The sequence below is a fragment of the Episyrphus balteatus genome, chromosome 1 (genome assembly GCF_945859705.1).
Source record: "Episyrphus balteatus chromosome 1, idEpiBalt1.1, whole genome shotgun sequence".
Taxonomy (NCBI): domain Eukaryota; kingdom Metazoa; phylum Arthropoda; class Insecta; order Diptera; family Syrphidae; genus Episyrphus; species Episyrphus balteatus.
Genome location: NC_079134.1, coordinates 122,730,730 through 122,753,533, shown reverse-complemented (window position 1 = coordinate 122,753,533; position 22,804 = coordinate 122,730,730). Strand labels below are relative to the sequence as shown.

Genomic DNA, 22,804 nt, shown 5'->3' with positions numbered 1-22,804 from the left:
CTCGAAAAAATCCATATGGGGCCCCCAAACATGATTCTGTGGACCCCTAAAAATCCATAGGGAACCCACAAACAGAATTCTATAGGTCTCGAAAGATTCATAAGGGGGCTCAATAGATTTATATTGACTAAAAACGCCAACAACCGATTTGAAGCAAGACGTGAGTGAGACGGTGGGCTAGTCCGCCCCTGCTTATATGCTTTTAAAACTTTTCAAAAATGGAAATTTAAATGTTTATTTTTATTCCTTAAACCTTTTTTAAAGGTAAATCCCAAAATGGACTTCGAATGAGACAATCGAAAATGCCATCCATATTATGAATGAATTCAATTGTCACTTCACAGCCTTCGAAGTCCTAGACTAAAGACAATAAAAGAAAGAAAGAGCTTTTGCATCGCTCTCATTCAAAGTTTCTGCTGCAAGCTATACTTGACTGGAATGACAGTTCAAGTGCTTGTTGTTAGGTTTATTTGCAAAGTGGAGGCCCAATTTGCCCTGGCACTTAACAAGTTTTTCAATGAACTCCGACTAAATAGAACGACCGCTTTCGTCGAATATGGTTTTGCTTCGAGCCCCATGTGTTTCTTATCAACTTCATACAATTGCAAGCGTCAAATAACACTCCATTTTCTTTTATCTTGAACTTCTGGTCTTAGTTGATAACGTTTGTTTCCAAATGTTTGAGCATCCCAATGTTGCCAACGTGACCATCAAAAGTAGGGCCAACAATAATGACGTCCGTTAGTGAAAGAAAGTTAATAACAACTTGTTTGGTAAAACTTGCTTTTTTACTTTCCTGGGCCCCATTAATCCCTACTAGTAAGTACACTAGGGTTTTTTTTAGCTTCATGCAGATCTTCGAGGACGAAAATCCTAAGGCTAAATCTGGATATATATTTTTAAATTTAATATACAGTTCCTTAAAATCTTTTGATTTTGCTCCAGAAATGTCACGAACAGCTATATGTAGTATCTTTGGCCCGTAAATCTGCTCATTTTATCATCTTCGTAAAATTTTTTGACAACTTCATCAACCTGACGGTTTGTAAACTTACAAGTTACAACGGGATGGCTCAATTAGTGATATCAGCATGATAAGCCCCCTTTTTGGTTTTTCCAATATATCTCATGAACCGAGCAAAATTTTAATATATTGCTCTCAAAACTTTTAGTAGAGAATTGAATTTCCTATTAGAATAATGTTTTTTAAAAATTGAAAAAAAAAAAATTTCCATACCAAAATAGTCGAAACAATCATTAAAAAAATATCAAAAAAATCGATTTTTTGAGTTTTTTTGCTTTTTTACTTGTACATTTTTTTTTGGGTTGAGATAGACATAAACATTGCTCCAAAGAAAAAAAGAAGATTAAATTTCCTTCAAAATGCTGTACTCACTAAATTTTTTCATTGAAAATTAACCGAAGTATGGCCATTTTAATCTATCTTTTTTTCGCATTTTTAGTTTTACTCAAGTAAAACAGAAACATTTGAGGGGAAAGTACGATAACTTAAGCACCAAGAACTGATAATGAGATTTAAAATGAAGTTATTTTAATCAATTGTTTTTGAAATACTTGATTTCAAAGTCAAAACTTGTGAAAAAAAAGTTAAAAAGCACATTGAGTAAAATTTTCACAAAGATTGTTGAATTTAATACGAAATTGATCGACAAAGTAAACTGCCTTAATTGATTTCTTATCAAATCATGAAAATCATAATGTTCCTATGCCTTCTACTTTTTGAGAAAATTCAAAAATAGACAAAATACTTTCTTTATCGGAATCACTGGTTTATTTCAAAAACAATTGATTAAAATAACTTCATTTTAAAATTAATATTAAGTTTATAATTCTAGCTTTTGAAAAAAGTATCAATCAAAACTGTAAGTGTTGCCGTTGTTTTTTAATATTTTTTTTTTATTTTAAGTATTTTTTTTAGAAAATTGCCCCTCCCGTCAAAACGGGGGGACATAGACCCCCCCTCCCATAGTAAACAATGATTGAATTTAACCCCTCTACAAAATCTCATTATCAGTTCTTATTGCTTAAGTAATCGTACTTTCCCCTCAAATGTTTCTATTTTACTTAAGTAAAACTAAAAATGCGAAAAAAAAGATAGATTAAAATGGCCATACTTCGGTCAATTTTCAATTAAAAAATTTATTGAGTACAGCATTTTGAAGGAAATTTAATCTTCTTTTTTTCTTTGGAGCAATGTTTATGTCTATCTCAACCCAAAAAAAATGTACAACTAAAAAAGCAAAAAAACTCAAAAAATTAATTTTTTTGATATTTTTTTTATGATTGTTTCGACTATTTTGGTATGGAAATTTTTTTTTTTCAATTTTTAAAAAACATTATTCTAATAGGAAATTCAATTCTCTACTAAAAGTTTTGAGAGCAATATATTAAAATTTCGCTCGGTTTACGAGATATATTGAAAAAACCAAAACGGGGGCTTTTACACCCCTATCTTCAGTTTCCACCCTCTCATTTAATAGCACTCCGCGGTTTTATCTTCTCTTGTAACCCATTGAACGATTCCTGCAATAAAAACCCGTGAACGTCTTAGTTCCTTTCTAAATGACATAATCAATAGCCTATAAGAAGGGCTTTCAAATTATGATAAAACTGAGATAAATGGGCACAGTGAAACTTCTTCAAGATAGGAAAATGCGGGAGCGTGTGTCCACACGTCTGAATTGGCTAGGAATTACTCAAAAAGTGTAGTCCAATTTTCAATGCATTGTAGCAATTTATTGTGCTTTCACTTTCACCAACAATGCCAATAAAACCGAAGATTTGAAAAAAAAATAATTAGATTTTTTGTAGAGAATTTTGCAAGCTTTATTTTTTTTACTTTGCTATCTTTGTGATCGGATTGCAAATAACAGAGAAAAGACTTGATGATAGCGCCTTCAAGTAGTTGTTACTACTGGTTTTGTTTGTTCAAAGATTACAGCAAAAGAACTTTAAAAAAAAAAAGATATGATGTATCTTCATCTTTATCATTAACTTTCCTTTTGCATTACATATATCCTTATGTTCCTTAAGAATTCAACACGATTTTATTAGGAGTTGAATATCTATTTTTGAATAACAATCATCAATCAAACAAAGAAACATTTTCATTTTATAAATTACTAAAAATATTCTCATCCAGTTAACCACAATTTTTGGTGTAAAAATTATGAGAAAGATAATTAAATTCTTCCACAAAACTTAGCTTGTGGTTAACTGTGATTATTTTGGACTATTAAATCAAATTTCGTAGAAAGACTTTGGGGTTCCTGATCCTAATCAATTTTTCCTCATAGACATATTGTAGCATAAAAAAACATTAGATAATTATGTTTAGTGTATCTAAACCACAATGAGAATATTTTCGGATATAAAAGCGGATATGTTGAGTAAATAGTATCAGTTGTTTTCTAGCAACTGCTAAGTGAATATCCACAATATTTCTATTAGCTTTTAAATATTTTAAACTTATAAAATGGCAAACAAAAATAATCTTCTTTTACTCTTCGATCGGCCCCAGGAACCAGTTTTCATGGGAAAAGGTAAAGATGGATCAGTTTTCGATGTTCCTGACAAGTTTTTAACCGATCGGTATAAACCAATTGGAAGTGAGATTCAGTCAAAATTTGGCGGCCCAAGCGGTAAAAGAATCCCAGTTAAGGACATTTCGGTACCGGATCTAAGAATCGTTACATCGTTGGGTCGCGATGAACAATTCTCCTTATTTATTCCCCGTCATCGTCGTATTGCTGGACGTTTAATCGATATTTTGGTATCAGCACGTAACATTGACGAACTGCAAAGTCTTGCTGTTTACATAAGAGATCGTGTATGCCCAGTACTCTTTAATTATGGTCTTTCGGTTGCTCTATTGCATCGCCCAGATACCAAGAATCTTGACCTTCCATCGTTTGTTCAATCGTTTCCAGATAAGTTTGTTGACTCGAAAGTTTTTAATAAACTACGCGAGGAGGCTGTTATTGTACCCGATGGATCACGTATGGCAATATCTATTCCCATAGACTATACTGCTTCGGATCTTGACGAAGAGCATCGGTTGTGGTATTTCCGTGAGGATCTGGGAATAAATCTTCATCATTGGCACTGGCATTTGGTGTATCCTTTTGAAGCATCTAATCGTGCAATCGTGGCAAAGGATCGTCGTGGTGAACTGTTCTATTATATGCATCAACAGATCATAGCTCGTTATAACCTGGAACGTTTCAGCAACAATATGGCTAGAGTAAAGCGTTTCAACAATTTTCGCGAACCAATTGCTGAAGGATATTTTCCAAAAATGGATTCCTCGGTTGCTAGTCGTGCTTGGCCTCCTCGTTTTGCCAATACAACAATTAAGGATTTGGATCGTGAACTTGATCAGATAAAACTAGATGTATCTGATATTGAACGGTGGAGGGATCGATTCTATGAAGCAATTCATCAAGGATTCGCTGTTGATGTAAGTTGATGACAGTATTAATTTCTAAGTCTTTGTTTAATAAATTTATTTGAAGGAATCTGGTAATCGTGTCCCACTGGATGAAACTCGTGGTATTGACATCCTTGGCAATATGATGGAGTCGTCGATTCTTTCTCCAAATCGCCAATTCTATGGAGATCTTCATAATATGGGCCATACTTTCATCTCCTACTCTCATGATCCCGATCATCGTTACTTAGAGTCATTTGGTGTTATGGGTGATTCTGCTACAGCCATGAGGGATCCTGTATTTTACAAGTGGCATGCTCACATTGATGACATATTCCAAGAGTACAAAGAAAGTTTGACGCCATACACTTTACCGCAGTTGAATTACAGAGGTATCACTGTAACTGGTATTCAAGTTGCTCACAAAGGTGGAAGACCAAATGTCCTGAACACATATTGGCAGCAATCTGATATGGACTTATCCCGTGGTATGGACTTTCTTCAAAGTCGTTCCAATGTTCTTGCCAGATTCACGCACTTGCAACACGATAATTTCGAGTACACTATCAATGTTAATAACGAGTCTGGAGCTCAACGTTTTGGATATGTACGTATTTTCTTGGGTCCTAAGACTGATGAACGTGGTCAGGCAATGTTTTTTAGAGATCAGCGACTTTTGATGGTCGAACTTGATAAGTTTGTTGTATCTCGTAAGTATTGATGATTTCAACAGCAGTGGTTTGGAATTTCATGCATATTGTTTTGTTTTTAGTTCGTCCTGGTCAAACCACTCTTCGTCGAGTCTCCACCGATTCGAGCATAACGATTCCGTTTGAAAGGTCTTTCCGTAACTTGGATGAAAATCGTCCAGCCGCGTTGTCAGCTAATGAACTCGAATTCAATTTCTGTGGTTGTGGTTGGCCACAGCACATGTTGCTTCCAAAAGGCCGACCAGAGGGCTTAAAGTGCGAGTTATTCGTAATGATTTCTAACTACGACGATGACAGGGTAAGTGTTTCTTATCCAATTTTATTGACTTTTTATTTAAATATTTTACCTTTAGGTTGATCAAGATTTGGTTGGCAGTTGCAGTGATGCTTCATCTTATTGCGGAGTCCGTGATCGTCTGTATCCCGATCGTCGCGCCATGGGCTTCCCATTCGATCGCTTGAGTCGCACTGGTTCTGATAGATTGTCCAATTTTGTTACTTCAAACATGCGAGTTATTGATGTTACTGTGAGGCACACTAATACCACAACTGTTCGTCAGTAAACTCAACTACAAGGAGTGAAAGCAGTTTATGTTTTTAACACTAAACATCAAATAAAATTTTAAAGTTAACCAAATACTACTTACAGATGTAAGAGATCAATAAATAATGCATAAAACTACCTGCTTAGGCTTTTTTTTCCTTTTTGCGATAAAGAAATATTGGTACTGCAAGACAAGAAAAGGTGTAGTGTACGATGCTCAGAGTAACTCATTGATCCAAGGACTGACACACCATTTGCCATTTGTCAGATGTACTAAAATTTGAGAGCCCATTTTGTTCTGCTACCGGAAATTGAAAAGTTTTGACTTTGGCTCTCGAAACCGTTCCATGCACAATATTGGTCAACTTCTGGTTAACGTTGTATCCGGACTGTCATTTGCTACGAATGTCTTCTTAATTTTTGCTTTTGCCAAATGACTCATATCTGAAAGTTTGCTTTGGTAAATATTACAGTTCTGAACTGCTGTTCATAGTTTTTATATAAAAAAAAAACTACCTATTACAGGTTTTTAACAGTTGAATAAATGGCAAAAATGTATGTGTACCTTCCCTCTATCAATGATAAAATCGTATTATGAACTTAAAGTAGAGGTAAGGATAAAAAGGAGGATTGCATTAATTTTAGATGCTTCCCATATGTAAGCGTCATGCATAGCACCTCCAAACCTTGCAAAACCCCCAAGCCCCTAGAATCTTCAAATCGAAATCTGACAGGTTGGTTGAAAGGAACAAAAAAAAAAAAAAAAAATAAACATAAAATAACATATCCTGAGGTTCATTCATGATTTAGTTTATTGTACAGACCCTCTTAAACTGCTTCAAGAACTATAGCTGCCCGAAGATCCAACGTTTTGGATACTCTTCATTGACTCATACAAACTGAGTCTGAAAGCAGTATTGCTGTGTAATGGAAATCAATATCCGTCAGTACATTGGCTCATGCAGTAAATGAATCGTTTATTTCAGAAACAGCATAAGTCCATTTTTCCCAAAATTTTTTTTTTTGGAGATTTCTCATTTATGTATAGTTATTCATTTTCTGGAAAAAAAATTTAGTATATCAGACCCCCCCAAATTCGAAAACTGAAAGAAAAGTGTTCAAAATATATGGAAAAATTTCACACGGTGACAACATTTTTGACTGCTAAATACATGACTTTTTACCAGTTTTAAGTTATTTTGGCAGCAATCTTGACACGCACACCCTTTTGTTATACATCTATAAAAAGGTAAGGAATTACTCTATCTATATCTATTAAATTCATTAAAATTGAACTCAGGGTTCAAAAGTTATAGCCAGATTTCTGGCGGTGGTAGTGTTTTAAACTGTTGAATATATGACATTTTACAAGTTTTTAATTATTTTGGCAGCCATCATGACACGCAAGCTTAAAAATTATACATCAATGAAGAGATAAGGATTGACTCAATCTACTGCTATTTTATTCATTAAAATCAGAAGCAGGGTTCAAAAGCTATAGCTAGATGAAAACAAAAGTTTTACTAACAAAAATTCGTTTATTTCAGAAACGACATAAGTCCAGCGACTTTAAAGGCTTAAAAACCCACTAACACTTAAAAAAAGGTTTATATTTTTAAGGTTTTTAAATGCGTCTTTAGCTAGATTATAACTCGGCATACTCTAAATTTGAAGTGTTGTGGAGTTTTAACATAAAAACAGTTTTTTGTTGCTCCTGAAAAGTTAGTACTCATGGACTTATGCTGTTTCTGAAATAAACGATTCAAATATGAAAGAGACTTACGAAAACATGAAGTTCCTTTTCAATAGAATTCAGTACGATAACTTCTTTTTGGAACATATGTGCCGATTTTAAAGTAGTGGATTGGATATGCTAGCAGGATTGCAAGGAGGATATACAAAGTATTGTTGCTTTTTGTGTGAGTGGGACAGTAGAGCAAAAGCAGGCCATTATACAAAGAAATTGGACCTTGAGATCACATGCAATTCTAGGAAGCAAAAACATGGCAAACGAGCATTTAGTTGAAATCCAAAAAATATTTTATATATTTAATTTGGTAAAAACTATGGACAGAGATATAGCTTATAAAAGAAATCGATCTGCCAACTAGTTTTTATTTATGTTATATAAGTATTTTTATTAATTTAAGATCTTAATATTAATAGTCCTTATGTAACATTTATCTACGCTAAGTACTTAAAACTACTTTGAACTACTTTTGCTGTATTGAAAAATTAGTTAAAAGCAGCTTTAAGTACTAAGCAGTATAGATAAATAATATCCCCAAAGTAACGCTATTATACTCATAAAAGTCTACTAAAATCCTTATCCTTATGATACTTCTTTTTTTTTTACAAATTTTTAATCCAAAAAATCAGATGATTGTGTGAAAAAGACAGCACTTTTTTCAACGAAACAGATACACTCGCCACTCGCGACCTATCAATTGTACATTTTTCATATTCCTGAGGAGTGGGAAAGTTATTCTATTTCGACATCAGTTTGTTTTGAAGCTTTAACGCAACCTCCATAATGCACCGTGAAATCATTAACCGGCTCATGGCAGCCGCGAAGTCATGCCTTTGCTACGATCCTGAAGGGAAAAAGTAGGGGAACTGGTATACAAATTTTTCGATGCCGTTGTCTCATATCTGAACTAAGTTCCTCCAACAATTGAGGAGCTGATTTCCAAAACCAGCTTTCGGAAAAAAATCGGAAACTGAGATATGCATGTCATTTTAAGGTCTTTTCAACGCGCGTCTGATTCAATCAAAAATAATTTTCTAAACAGCACACATAGATAGTAATTCAATGTAAAAAAACGACTTTATTTCCAAAACAGCCTATTGAACACCAAATGTTTTTTCCAAAATGGCCTATACAAAATGTTCTTTCCAATAAGGCCTCTTCAGTATAAAAAATATCAATTTTGCGTATGATAAAATGCCACATTACGATGATGGAGGAGTTACAAAAGTAGTTTTCGTCATCACTTAGTTCCGTTCGTCCATCTGTACACCGTGCTAGGAACTAAACGGTCTAACGATTTTAATTAAATTTTGTGTACTTAAGAGTTTTAGTAATAAATATTAAGAATCCGTGTTTTTGGTTTTTCTCAAAAAATTGGATAATGGAAATGGCGTTGTGGTTTTTTGCGAAAATTGACTTATTTTTTAGCTTATTTCGTACCAATTTTTTTCAAAATTTGCAGACTTTTATTTCTTATCATTTACAAAAAAATGAAAAATAGAGCTATTCAAATAACAAAAAAAAAAAAACACTCCAAGTTACAAGAGCAAGTACGTGCGATCCAGAAACGCATTTTAATTCAATTTCATTTATAAAAATGTATTTTTGTTTCTTGTTATAAACTAAAATACTGATATTGATTAAGGTTTATTTACAAAATATTAAAAAAAAATCGTGGTTTTACCTGCAAAAGAAGATTTTTGTAATAGTTTTTCTTCCAAAAGAAGACATAATTCAATTATACTTCCAAAAGCAGATATACCGACTTTTTAATAAGGAATTTTCAATATAAAGACTTAAGATATATTTATTTTGAAAACTTTTATTTTATTAAAATTTCGTAAAGATTATTTTGCTCTATATCTTCTGTATTACGAAGTAAAGGTTTTTGGCATTTTACTCAAAACTACCTTTAGGTCAGATAGAGGGTTTTGGAAATCACCTCCACAATTCTCGAGCCACACTCCTACTTAATCGGTATAGCTCTCGGAACCACTCCCTTCAAGCATGTCAAGAGGGTTTGTTGTATCGCGAGGTCTGCGGAACCACTCCCTTCAAGCATGTCAAGAGGGTTTGTTGTATCGCGAGGTCTGCGGTATTTAAAATTCTATTGAAATGAGTCAGGGGACGTCAAAGTAGCATTTTCTTAAATCCCCCATAAACGACGTCCTTATTTCAGAAAAGTTCTCAGTTTGAGTGCTCCATAGCTTATAAGGTTCAAATAGGTTCTAACAAATGAATCGTTATTTCAGAAACGACATAAGTCCATGAGCATAAACTTTTCAGGAGCAACAAAAAACTGTTTTTTACTTAAAATTCCACAACACTTCAAATTTAGAGTATGCCGAGTTATAATCTAGCCTAAGATGCATTTAGAAACCTTTAAAATATAAACTTTTTTTTAGGTCTTTGCGGGTTTTTAAGCCTTTAAAGTCGGTGGACTTATGTCGTTTCTGAAATAAACGAAATTTTTGTGGTAAAACTTTTGTTTTTATTTAGCTATAGCTTTTGAACCCTACTTTCGATTTTAATAAATTAAATAACAGTAGATAGAGTAAATCTTTACCTTTTTATAGATGTATAACTTAAAGGCTTGCGTGTCATGATGTTTGCCAAAAAAATTTAAAACTGATAAAATGTCATATTTTTCAAGAGCTAAAAATGCTGCCACCACCAGAAATCTGGCTATAACTTTTGAATCCTGAGTACAATTTTAATGAATTTAATAGATATAGATAGAGTAATTCTTTACCTTTTTATAGATATATAACAAAAGGGGGTGCGTGTCAAGATTGCTGCCAAAATAATTTAAAACTGGTAAAAAGTCATGTATTTAACAGTCAAAAATGTTGTCACCGGGTGAAAATTTTCCATATATTTTGAGCCCTTTTCTTTCAGTTTTCGTATTTTGGGGGGTCTGACATACTTAATTTTTTTTTTCAGAAGATGAATAACTATACATAAATGAGAAATTTCAAAAAAAAAAAATTTTTGGACTTATGCTGTTTCTGAAATAAACGATTCAAATATAGCAAACACAAACAAGTTGTAAAAGAAATTTGTTGTGGGTGGGATTTTATACAATTTAAAAAAATCTGAATTTTTGCGAAAATGTGCATTTTTCGGAGCCTTCCCGATTTCGTTTTTTCCATTAACGACTCAAAATAGGGGATCAGATCTGGTTCTAGAGACCACTCAGTATAAGTTATGAGCAGTTGGTAGTGAAATGAAAAAGATTAAATCAATTCAGATGGGTTCTAACGCCTCATAAAATATCTATTTTCGTGAAATACGAGCAATGTTCAGAGGCTTCCCGATTTTTATTTTTCCATTTTCGAATAAAAAAAAAGTATCAGCATATATTTAGAAGAGCACAAGGCATAAACCATGAGTTGCACTCAGTGATCTGAAAGAAAAGTCCAACAACGCTCCACTCTATTGCATATCCTTCAATTTTTAGAATAACGTCGTTTTTTGGATTCTTTAAATTGCACATCTAAGGGATTAAATCCGTCTCCGATTATTTGGAATCAATTCGAATGGGATTGATAGATTGATTTTTGTTCAATGTATTACCCATTGAGTAAAATAAAGCCTCATCACTTAATTGTTTAAATACAAGTTTTTTTTTTCCTTCAATTAAGCAGTAAGGAAATTTAAAAAAAACTAAGGAATATCACTTCGTACTTTCATCCAAGCTTCTTTAATTTTTTAATTCAGGTGAATCATAAATTGTACCACCATATGCAATGTGAGCCCTGGCAGCTCTAAACAAAAAAAAAAAAATGCATGCACACAAAATTTAAAAAAAATAAATCATTAAAGTTTCTTATATTTTCTTTATGTCTTATCAACTCTAATCGCTTATCGAAGGTCAAAACTATTTATGTATTATAATTTGAATTCGTACATTAAAACCACAAACAATTAAATAATGGTTCTTTGAGTCCGCCGAAATGAACTTGTATTTTATTCTTTAACTTCAAAACGAGTATATTATTTTTCTTATCAAACTTTTTGACAACAACAATTAAATTTGAAGAAACCAAAAAAAAAATTCTATAAATATGAGAACTTTCGGTTCCATCCATTTAGATGACATTTAGAAATACCAAGACCAACCATCATGAACTGGCGGTTTTGTGTTCTTCTAATCGCAAGCTTCTGCTTTAGCGTAAGTTCTTTTTTATTGTGTAGATCTACTTAAACTAATTTTTTAAAACAAATTCTAAGGTAACCTCGGCAATTTACAACTCTGAAAAAGATGCTGAAATATTCTTACGAGACTCCAGTATCAGGCTTTATCGACTTTATGATGAAATCTCCAACATCACCTACAACATCGATGACAAGCTCTTCTTCGCTGCCTTAGACGATCAAGGAATGTCCCAAAAAATTGCAACTTTAATGTTGGAAATTTCCAAAGAGGCTAAAAAATACAAAACTTATCAATTTCAAAATCCGAATGTAATCAAGGGTATTCAAAAACTTCGATCGGCTGATTTGTTTGTTTTGGAGGAGGACTTTTTCACTAGTTTGTCAACTTCTTTGGTTGCATTGCAGAAAATTGCTACCGACAAGGACATTTGCAACTACACTCACAGGAGAAAGTGCAATATGGCATATTTGCCAGATATAAGAAAGGTTTTCACCAACAGCTTGGATCCAAATGAGTTGCTGTATTATTGGAAGGAATTGCGTCAAAAGCAAGGAAGTATGGAAAATGTTCACCTCAATACTCTTGTCGAACTATTTAGAAAAGCTGCATACTTAAATGGTAAGTATTAAGAGTTTTATAAGTAGTATCAAGAGTTTTATTATGGCAAATTAAAGGTGTATCTGTAAGACGTTTTTGGTTCAGAAGTTCTGATGACTTAGACTTTTTTGCTGAAATGGAGTCAGCAATGCAAGAACTCAAGCCATTTTATTTGAATTTCCACGCATATATTCGACGAGAATTATCCTTGAAGTATGGATCAAATGTTATTAAGGAAGAAGGACCTATTCCAGATCATCTTATGGAACAAGTTCTGCTTCAAGCCTGGAAGAAACAAGGTGTCCTCAGTGATTCATTTCCAAGACAAAGATTACCAAATTTGAAGGAAGGACTTGAGTCTCAAGGATTCGATATTGAAAAAATCCTCGAACATGCTGAAAATTTTTATAAATCACTTGGTTTTGATGCAATCCCAGAGTATGTTTGATTTCATTTATAAAAGCATTTCTTAACTGTTCGTTATTATTTGTTAGTTCAATCAAAAAGGAACGTTTCAAGGAAATTCCTCAAATGTACGCTGGAAAAGACTGTAAGGCTGATATTTTTGACAAGACTCCAAGGGTATACATGAAATATTGCCAGACTTCAACATTTAAGCGTTTCCTTCAAACCCATGGCAATCTTGGTCGAATTTACTATGCCATGGAAAAGAAAGATCTTCCATATTACTTCTTCCCATCATTTGACTTGGAATATCCATTGGGTGAAGCTGTTATTCTTTCAGCTTCAACGCCAACTCATATGAATCGAGCTGAGATTTTAAATAATTTCAACTACACAAATGAACTTTCAATGAATCGTTTATTTAGAATGGTAAGACTTTTATTTCATTTTTCTTTTGTTTTGATAGTAAATTTCATTTTAATTTACAGGGTGTTCATACGATATTTAATATTGCTCAATATTTTGTAAATACTAAAGTTGTTCTTGATGTCTTGGAGGGACAAGTTCCTATTCAGCTTATTAATCAACATTACTGGAAGCTTATGGATGAATATGCTGGTATTGAGCCCCCAGTTGACAGAAATGTGAAGTCCATTGACTTTTCTTATAAGTTCTTTGATGATCTTGCTCAGAACCATCAAACAAGGTAAGACTCGAATTAGCTTAGTTCGCTAATTTTGTAGGATCATTGATGATATCCAGCGTATCGTCTTACCAATATTTGATCGACAACACGGAATTATCCGGTCTCTGAATGGGTATTGGCTTTTATCTAAAAAAAACATGTAGAGTTACATGGAGTGATTCTCTACTTTATCTACATGTATCTTACTCAGGTTTAGACCTGATTTGGTTCGGCGATGCCCAAAAGCTTAACAAACACTATAGAAATGAGCATTTATTTGTAAGGTTTTTTGAACTACATTATTTTAATAACAAAATTGCTTTATTTTTTTTCAGAAAATTCGTCTCAGAGATCTTGGGATACAAAATGTACGAATCGTTTTGTTTGAAAAGTGGCGGATATGTTCCAAATGACCCAAACAAACCACTTCATGCATGTGACTTTTATGGCAGCAAGGATGTAGGAACTACTATGAAGTAAGAAATCAAATAAAACAAAAGAAACACTTGAAGCTTGGCTCACTACAAAGAACTTTATAATTTGTTTCTCGGCCTGAAATATTTTTTGCTGTAGATACATATTTCATAATCAATTTTATTTAATAATTTAGAAAAATTATGAAAGTGGGTTCAACAACAACTTGGAGATTAGCTATTGGACAAATTGCTGCAGATATCGCACCAATGTCTGCTGACTCACTATTAAAATACTATGAGCCATTGCATGAATGGCTGAAGGAAAAAAACCGTGCATCAGGAACAAAAACTGGATGGACTCCTTCAACAAAAAGTAATTTCAAAAATACTGTTCCAACATAAAATATAATGAAAAAAATCTATTTATTTCTTTACAGTTGTGAAATGATTTCTGAAAAATCGGTGCAAATCAAAAACAGGTTCGAGTTAATGTGCCCGATCGACTGGAATATTTATTAAATCGAAATAAAAATACTTTCAATATAAAATTCGATAGTTTTATTTTTTTTATCTAAGGTGTTTCAATTTAGCCAAACAGATGAGAAAACTGGCGTCAATATGTGTTATGATCTGTAGGATAACAATATTACATTAGCCCTTTAAAGTTAAAATTTTGTTTGTTGTTTCTAAGACTTAGTGAAAATGATATATGTAGAGTGGTAAAATATTTAAAAGCGTATATGTTTTCGACTCATCAAAACGAAATATATGTAGCTTCTATGGTGAAATAACCTTTCAGATCATATAGAATTAATTATAGGATGTCATTTAAAAAAATATATTTAATGGTGTTAAAAAAGAAAAAAGATTGATTTTTTTGCTTTTTTGAGGAAAAGTGATTTGGTTTGAAAAAAATAAGCTCTTTTTGTAGATGTTGTATAGACATGGACGGTATAAATATTTTGAGCTAAAACAATAAGCTTTCAGATGATATAAATATAGGTTGTCATATAAAAAACATGTATTTAAAGGAGATAGAATAAAAAATAGGTAGATTTTTTATTTTTTCTTGCAAGAAAATTTTTTTTTAAGGTTTCACTTCTACCACGTGTGAATTTCACATATATGACTTTTTTTCTTTTTTTTTTATTTCTTAGTTGTAATGACAGTGATTTGATTTATAGTTATCTTAAGGAAAATTTTTCATTACGTAGTTTTCATAACTCACAAGCATGCATGTATCTAAGGAAATTTGCCAGAGCGCGACTCGAAAATAAATGTTTGCACTTGAATAAAATAAGTTGTTCTTTGGAACACGAAACCAGTGACCTAATCCCGCAAGTGTGAATTCCTCTGTGTACACGAAAAAACGTGTACAGAAAAACTCACTCTTGCGGAATTGGGCCCCGAGTTCCTTATTTTTCTTAATGTCTTTATAAAGGGATAGAGAAAAGTATTAACATTTGATGGTTTGCTATTTCCTCAATAGACCTCAACAACGCTGCAAAGTATTGGCCATGGCCATAGTTGCTTCCTTGTCTTTTTGCTACTAGCAGTCCGTCAATTTTATGATAGGTGTAAATGGTGGTCCAACAAAAACAATCGATGTTAATTGAGGCTATGAGAACAATAGTAGCGTAAGCCATAAAATTCAGTTTTAAGCTACGAGAGATTTCAGATACAGGGTTTTTTTAAAACAACACTTTTTTTTAGTGTATCTAGCTGCATAAATCTATTTTTGTATTAAAATAGTTATATTAAAAGACCCATTTTTATGTAAAACTCATTTTTGAAAAAAAAAAAAAAAAAATAGTTTACAATACTATCGTTCTCATATCCTCAATTGTAAATAAAACAAAAAGTTTTCAGAAAATTATCTTAATATTTTGTACTGTGATAGAATAATTTATAGTACAGGAAAGTTAGTAAAAAAACAAGCATATTGTGGAACGAAATATAGGACGGCTGAATTTTTCAAATCTGAAAGAGGGATATTAGAAAAGCTTAAGTCCTGGTTTTCGGGACGCCACCCCCCTGGCGAAATCCGCCATTTTGGAAAACGCGAATCGCTCTATATCTCCAAAACTATTTATCCTAGAGAAATGATTATCAGACCAAAGTTCCTGGAAATTTAATTATCTTTTTCTTTGTAATACATTATTTTTCTGAGCGGGCAATAGTTTTGAGGTTATGTTGTTTTAATTTATTTTGTTTCCTTTTTTTTTAAGATTTTATCATTCTCGGTAATAGTAACATAATTTTATATACAGTACAAGTTATAGACCATCAAATTTCCAATAATTTGGTATATTTTTAAAAGTCATGCGATGTATGAGTCGAAAGTTATTGATCTGAAAACTGTAGTCTAAGTACAGGAAAGTTAGTAAATAAAACAGGCATTTTAAGAAACGAAATATAGGGAGTCTGATTTTTTCAAATCTGAAATAAGGGTATTAGAAAAGCTTAAGTCCTGGTTCTCGGGACACCAACTCCGTGGCGAAAGCCGCCATTTTGAAAAACGTGAATTGGTCTATATCTACTAAACTATTGGCTTGACCGAATAAGTTAATCAACCAAAGTTGTAGGTAATATAAATATCTTTTCTTGTACATTCATTGTTTTTCTGCGAGGACAACACTTTTAAGGTTATGTTGTTTAATTTTATATTTTTTCGGTTTTTTTTTTTTATTTTTCTCTCTGATTAAAGTTGTAGAACATCAATATTCCATTAATTTGGTATACTTTTGAAGATTATGTGATTTTTCAAACCAAAGATACGGAATTTTAAGATCAATCCCTTTCAATATTTTCTAAAAATATACTAATATGCTTTTGCATAAGGTTCATACCTAAAATACTTAATCGTGTACGTAATGTAAGAACAAGAAACATATGATATGAGAGGAAGTTAGTTATTAAGGTGGGCTATGGTAAACCGTAGAATGTTGTGGTACACATATTTTGACTTTTAAGTCAAACATCCAACTTTTATGATGCTAAAAAATTATTTTTCTATCATAGAGACCGTGAAAAATAAAAAAATTAAAAAAAGAAACAACATAACCTCAAAAGTGTTGTCCTCGCTGAAAAACAGTGCATGTACAAGAACAGATATTCATATTACCTTCAACTTTGGTTAAGTAACTTATTCGGTCAAGTCAATAGTGTAGCAGGTATACCTATACCAATTCACGTTTTTCAAAATGGCGGATTTCACCAGGTGCTCGGCGTTCCAAGAACCAGAACTAAAACTTTTCTAATACTCCTCTTTCAGATTTGAAAAAATCAGCCTCCCTATATGTCTTTCTACAAAATGTCTGTTTTTTTACTAACTTTCGTGTACTTAGACTACCAGACTATACCAAATTATTGGAAATTTGATGGTCTATAACTTTAACTGTTTAAAAATTTATGTAACTAATACCGGGAATGATAAAATCTTAAAAAAACCAAAAAAAAAATAAATTAAAACAACATAACCTCAAAACCATTGCCCGCTCAGAAAAATAATGTATTACAAAGAAAAAGATAATTAAATTTCCAGGAACTTTGGTCTGATAATCATTTCTCTAGGATAAATAGTTTTGGAGATATAGAGCGATTCGCGTTTTCCAAAAACTATAAGACATAGAAACATATAGTTTTCACTGTTCTTTCAGGAATCAATTGGGGCAGTTTTCTGTGTGAGTAATTTTTTTTTACTAAAGTTCACAGTCTGGACAAAAATAGTATAAAATGAGTTTTAAAAAATTTTTTTTCGCCTATTTTTAACTTTGAAATCGATATTTATATTTATCTTCTATCAGAAACTGTAAAAAAATCGAAAATGGGTAAAAAAAATTGTCGAAGCTAGAATTTTTTCAATGGGTTAAGGTCAAAAAAACCGTTTTTTTGCCCGTAACTCCAGATTTTGGTTGTGTTAGGAAATTTTCAAATACCGTTTCGTGCGACTAGCTCTACATAACCTGATAGGTCTCCACCCGCGTATATTTTGAGTGTTACATCGTGTAATTTTATTAAAAAGCGAAATAACTTTTGAAAAAATATTTTGAAGTTTTTGAACTTCAAGTCCAGGGTGTCCCAAAATTAATGGTTCAAACGAAATATGCTGATAGGTAAACTTAAGTGCATTCAGAATTTGGTAACTTGATGTTCATTGCAAATCCTAACGATTTTCGAGTAATTGCAGTTCTTGTGAAATTTTGAAAATTCCCTACTTTGCAAGAGTATTTTGCTTCCTCCGCTCATAATTGATTTTTGTTCTTTAAAATTTTTTCACTAAATTATTGATAATAAATTAGAAACAAGTAACTCATCAAATTTTTTAATTTAAACGCCAACCATTTCGCTGCAAATTAATTCACTGTGTTCGAAAATGGAACTTTTTTTTTCCGACAGAGGGCTCTCATATCTACTAAAGATAATTCGAGTATGCTGAACACGATGGCGTTCTTAGTTTTTCTGGATTAGGTCAAATAAGAAAGATTTTTGCATTTGAAATTTTGTTTGCACATGCCAAAACTGAGGGTATAAAACACCATATATTTTCCAATTTTTGATTTTTTATCGATGAAAAATGATGGAAAATCTATTTTTTCGCAAGTATTATTCGTAAAAGAAGTTATTTGAAAAAAAAATCTGCCGAATGACATTTTAAATCATTATTTTATGGCAAAAAAACGTCGATTTTTCTTCAATTTTTCTAATATTTTTCGTATTACTTAAATTTAAATGGAGCACTCGGTGGCAACGATTTGATGTTGTATTTCAGGATAGAATATGGCTTTGTTTACAAATACGAATAGGCAGTTCCTACCTATCTACAATATTGGTTAAGCTTAAGAGTGAAAAAGTAGCAGTAAAACACTGTTTTTTTTTTAATTTTTAAGTTTATAAAATAAAAAAATTACAAAAAGTTTAAATGCAATACATATGTAGGAGAAGTGGGGGCAAAACGCCCATGGGCTCAAGTAGCATAAAAACCCGCTTAAGAGAAACCCTCTTAAGAGAAAAACCCGCTTATCTGAAACACGTTTCTGATCTTTAAATATTTTCTTCAGTTAAACGGGGACTGTGACAAATATATTATGTGTTGTGTATGTAAGCTCATATAATGCAGATGGAAGTAATAGTAAATATGTTTTAATTTTAAAACAAATTGAAAGAAAAATGATTTTTTGAATTTAAACAAAAATTAAATAAAAATATTGATACCATGCCTGATTTTTTAATTAAATATCTACATCTACATATGTATAATATTCCAGAGTACTAACACATACAAGGTGTGTACAAAAAAATGTTGAGTTTTCGCATACATTTGTACCTTTATAGTTAAAAAATGTAAGAAAAATTGAAGAAAAATCGACGTTTTTTTGCCATAAAAAAATGATTAAAAATGTCATTCGGCAGATTTTTTTTTTTCAAATAACTTCTTTTACGAATAATACTTGCGAAAAAATAGATTTTCCATCATTTTTCATCGATAAAAAATCAAAAATTGGAAAATATATGGTGTTTTATACCCTCAGTTTTGGCATGTGCAAACAAAATTTCAAACGCAAAAATCTTTCTTATTTGACCTAATCCAGAAAAACTAAGAACGCCATCGTGTTCAGCATACTCGAATTATCTTTAGTAGACATAAGAGCCCTCTGTCGGTTTTTTGAACTATCACAGTGTTAACAGTTCCAAGTTTTATAAAAACTCAATTTCTTACTCTTCTTTCAGAGCAACACGGCTAAAAACATTTGTATGTTGTGACAATGATGGTGTAACATTTTAGAAACTTGCCCTGTTAGTGCAGTTTTCAAAAAATTATAAAAGTTTCCAAAGTTAGATCGAAAAATATTACAATTTCAATTCAATAAAACATTGTTTTTTTTTTGTTTTAAAAAAGCCTGTTTAGCACCCACCTCTTATCAATTTCCAAAAACACATTCGGGTCATTTCAAAGCTCGATAAGCTTTTAGAGATTGCGGTTAAGCCGCAATATTTTGAATTATTATTATCTTTGAAAGAACAATATTTACTTATTATTTTTTTTTTCTGTGCAAGCTGGCATTCAAATTAGAGATATGAATAACAGAAAAATAAGCTATAAATAAGAGTGATATGGATGCCCAAAATTCATAGTGAAGTCGCAAGTTTGACCAGCAATATGGCTTCAAAAATTATTTTAATTTGTTTGTTTGCTTCTATTATTGGAGTAAGTTCTTCTTTTTTTATTAAAAAAAAAAACCCTTAAAGCTTATTGAAATATTCCTTTTCAAGGTAACAAACGCATTATACACATCCGAAAGAGATGCCAGCCGGTTTTTGCAAGAATCCAGTATTAGACTTTATCGCTTATACAATGACATCTCAAACGAAACCTTTGCAATTGATGATAAGCTTTTCTTTGCTGCTTTAGAAGATAATGGAATAGCACGCCGGATTTCCACTGTTATATTAGAAATTTCAAAAGAAGCTAAGAAATACAATACCGCAGGGTTTAGGAACCCAAATGTTGTTAAAGGTATTCGAAAATTAAGATCAGCGGATTTGTTTGTTCTTGAAGAAGATTTCTTCAGTACTTTGTCCAAATCATTGATGGGTCTGCAGGGAGCTGCTACGCAAAAAGATGTCTGTAGTTACAAGGAACCAAATAAATGTGACATGGCACTTCTTCCCGATATTCGAAAAGTATTTTCTCACAGTTTAGATCCCAAGGAATTGCAACATTATTGGCAAGAATGGCGTAAGAAGCAGCTTGAGTTTGGAAATTTGCACTTTATGAATGTTGTAGAGCTTTTTAGAAGAGCCGCCGAACTAAATGGTTAGTGGGAGACAGAAATTTGTAATTTGTTAAGGTCTTAACTATATCTGTTATATTTAAGGGCTAACTGTGCGGGAGTTTTGGTTCCGAAGTTTTGATGATTTAGAATTTTTCAATGATATGGAAACTGTTATGAAAGATCTCAAACCTTTCTATCAGGAATTTCATGCATACATACGACGTGAATTGTCTATTAAGTATGGATCAGCAGTTGTTAATCAAGAGGGTCCAATACCAGATCATCTAATTGAACAAGTTCAACTTCAAGCCTGGAAAAAGGAAAGTGTTCTAAGTCAATCTTATCCTGATGAGAGACTTCCAAATTTACAAGAAGGTCTCGAATCTCAAGGATTTGATATTGAGAAAATATTCATAAATGCCGAAGACTTTTATTTATCACTTGGTTTTGAACCTATTCCTGAGTAAGATCACTCATGAAATCTAAGTTAATTGAGCTATAAAACATTTTCAATCTTTTTTTAGAACATTGAAAGAAACCCGTTTCAAGATTATCTCGCAAGGAGTTGGAAAAATTGGAATTGATTGCAAACCAGATATCTTCGATAAGACCTCTTGGATATACATGAAATACTGCAGGACTTCAACATTCAAGCGATTCCTTCAAACCCATGGATATCTAGGACGCATACATTATGCTTTGGAGAAGAAAAACCTTCCGTTTTATTTCTTCCCGTCATTTAATTTGGAATATCCTTTGGGAGAAGCCGTGATTCTGTCAGCTTCAACACCAAATCACATGAATAGAGCTGAAATTTTGAATAATTTCAATTACACTAATGAACTGGCTATGAATCGTTTATTCAGAATGGTAAGAAAATGGGGAACGAAACTATTTAACTTACAATTTTGCTTCTATAAAGCCTTACAGAAACAAAACAAAAGAATGATGCCCGACTTACAATTTTGCTTCTATAAAGCTTTACATGTGCTATTGCTTTGCTTCTGTAAAGCTTTATAGAAGCAAAATTGTTAGTCGGGCATCATTCTACAAAATTTAACTTTGTTTTGTTAACACAATGTTTACAGGGTGTTCATACAATGTTTAATATTGCTGAACATTTTGTTAATACTAAACTGATGATTGATGTTTTGGAAGGACGAGTGCCATTAGAGAGATCAAATCAGCATTATTGGAAACTGATGGATGAGTATGCCGGAATTGAAGCACCAGTTGATAGAACATTGAAGTACATAGATTTTTCGTACAAGTTCTTTGATGATGTTGCACAAAACCATCAAACAAGGTAAGAGTATAATTTTGCTCAAAAATAAATGCTGCTCCAATAGATCTTCCAATTCATCAATTTCTTTAAAAAAAAAATGTGTGACATCTTTGAAAGAGCCTTAAATCCATCTGAATGTTCCCTTTTTCAGAAAATTCGCCTCCGAAGTACTTGGCTATCAAATGTACGAATCCTTTTGTTTAACGAGCAGAGCTTACGTTCCAGATGATCCAAATAAACCTTTACATGCATGTGACTTTTATGGAAGCAAGGATGTTGGAACAGCCATGAAGTAAGAGATTTTTTTCGAAAAAGTTTTTAAATTAAAACTAACTTTACATCAATTTTTGTTTTTTTTTTTAAGAAAAATGATGAAAATGGGATCAGCAACTTCATGGCGTTCAGCAATGAGCAGGGCAGTTCAAGGATTTCCAGCAATGTCTGCAAATTCATTATTAGAATATTACAAACCATTACATATCTGGCTTAAGGAAAAGAATAGTAAGTCAGGAACGAAAATTGGATGGACTCCATCAACAAAAGGTAATAAAATATTGCTCAAAAAATTATTTTTTTTTACTAATAGTTCATTTCTATTTTTAGTTGTGCTGTAAAAACATTGAAAGCCCCAACACATGAATATTAAAACTGAAATTTGTATGAAACTAAAGTGAATAAAAAATGTAACCTAATTTTTCGCAAACTGTGTTTTGATAAAGCTAAGGCAATGTTGAAGTATAATTTTAAAAATATTTTGAGGTATTCAAGTAATTCAGCTAGTAGACGTCCGAGAAACTTTTGTTTTTCACTCAATGGATTTGGAGGAAATTTTTTAAAATTTTATTTTTTTTCAGACAAGGGGTACCCCTTGGATTTTTTTCGAAAATCCGAAAAAAATTATTTTGTAGTTTTTGTGACTAAATACATAGGTCTGTTCACTGTGAAGTTATACATGCCAACCAAAACTTGTTTCGAGAAATTGAATCCAAGTTAACTGCCTCCGAATGTAAGCAAAAATATATTTCAA

General features: G+C 32.2%; 2 protein-coding genes across 2 annotated transcripts in view; both read left to right on the top strand.

The window, feature by feature from the left end:
• Nucleotides 1–22,480, top strand: part of LOC129910591 (uncharacterized) — a 28,958-nt gene extending 6,478 nt beyond the window's left edge. Inside the window, exons 7-23 of the mRNA XM_055988026.1 lie at nt 657–664; nt 3,542–4,480; nt 4,536–5,160; nt 5,223–5,458; nt 5,514–5,687; nt 11,688–12,231; nt 12,288–12,648; nt 12,705–13,044; nt 13,104–13,321; nt 13,636–13,759; nt 19,990–20,533; nt 20,595–20,955; nt 21,017–21,362; nt 21,581–21,798; nt 21,929–22,069; nt 22,142–22,320; nt 22,381–22,480. Of these exons, the coding sequence (XP_055844001.1) occupies nt 657–664; nt 3,542–4,480; nt 4,536–5,160; nt 5,223–5,458; nt 5,514–5,687; nt 11,688–12,231; nt 12,288–12,648; nt 12,705–13,044; nt 13,104–13,321; nt 13,636–13,759; nt 19,990–20,533; nt 20,595–20,955; nt 21,017–21,362; nt 21,581–21,798; nt 21,929–22,069; nt 22,142–22,320; nt 22,381–22,391 (5,369 nt within the window). The 3' untranslated portion in view covers nt 22,392–22,480. The remainder of the gene's footprint in view (nt 1–656; nt 665–3,541; nt 4,481–4,535; nt 5,161–5,222; nt 5,459–5,513; nt 5,688–11,687; nt 12,232–12,287; nt 12,649–12,704; nt 13,045–13,103; nt 13,322–13,635; nt 13,760–19,989; nt 20,534–20,594; nt 20,956–21,016; nt 21,363–21,580; nt 21,799–21,928; nt 22,070–22,141; nt 22,321–22,380) is intronic.
• On the top strand, nt 3,370–5,853 carry LOC129921392 (phenoloxidase 2-like). The gene is made up of 4 exons (XM_056003199.1): nt 3,370–4,480; nt 4,536–5,160; nt 5,223–5,458; nt 5,514–5,853. The coding sequence occupies exons 1-4, from the start codon at nt 3,497–3,499 to the stop codon at nt 5,721–5,723; spliced, it is 2,055 nt and encodes a 684-aa protein (XP_055859174.1). The 5' UTR covers nt 3,370–3,496; the 3' UTR covers nt 5,724–5,853.
• Nucleotides 22,481–22,804: the final 324 nt, after the last annotated feature.

Coding starts and splice junctions, on each gene's coding strand:
- LOC129921392 (XM_056003199.1), top strand. CDS start 3,497: ATGGCAAACAAAAATAATCTTCTTTTACTCTTCGATCGGCCCCAGGAA. Junction 5,161..5,222: donor TGATAAGTTTGTTGTATCTC/GTAAGTATTGAT, acceptor TTTTGTTTTTAG/TTCGTCCTGGTCAAACCACT. Junction 5,459..5,513: donor CTAACTACGACGATGACAGG/GTAAGTGTTTCT, acceptor TTTTACCTTTAG/GTTGATCAAGATTTGGTTGG.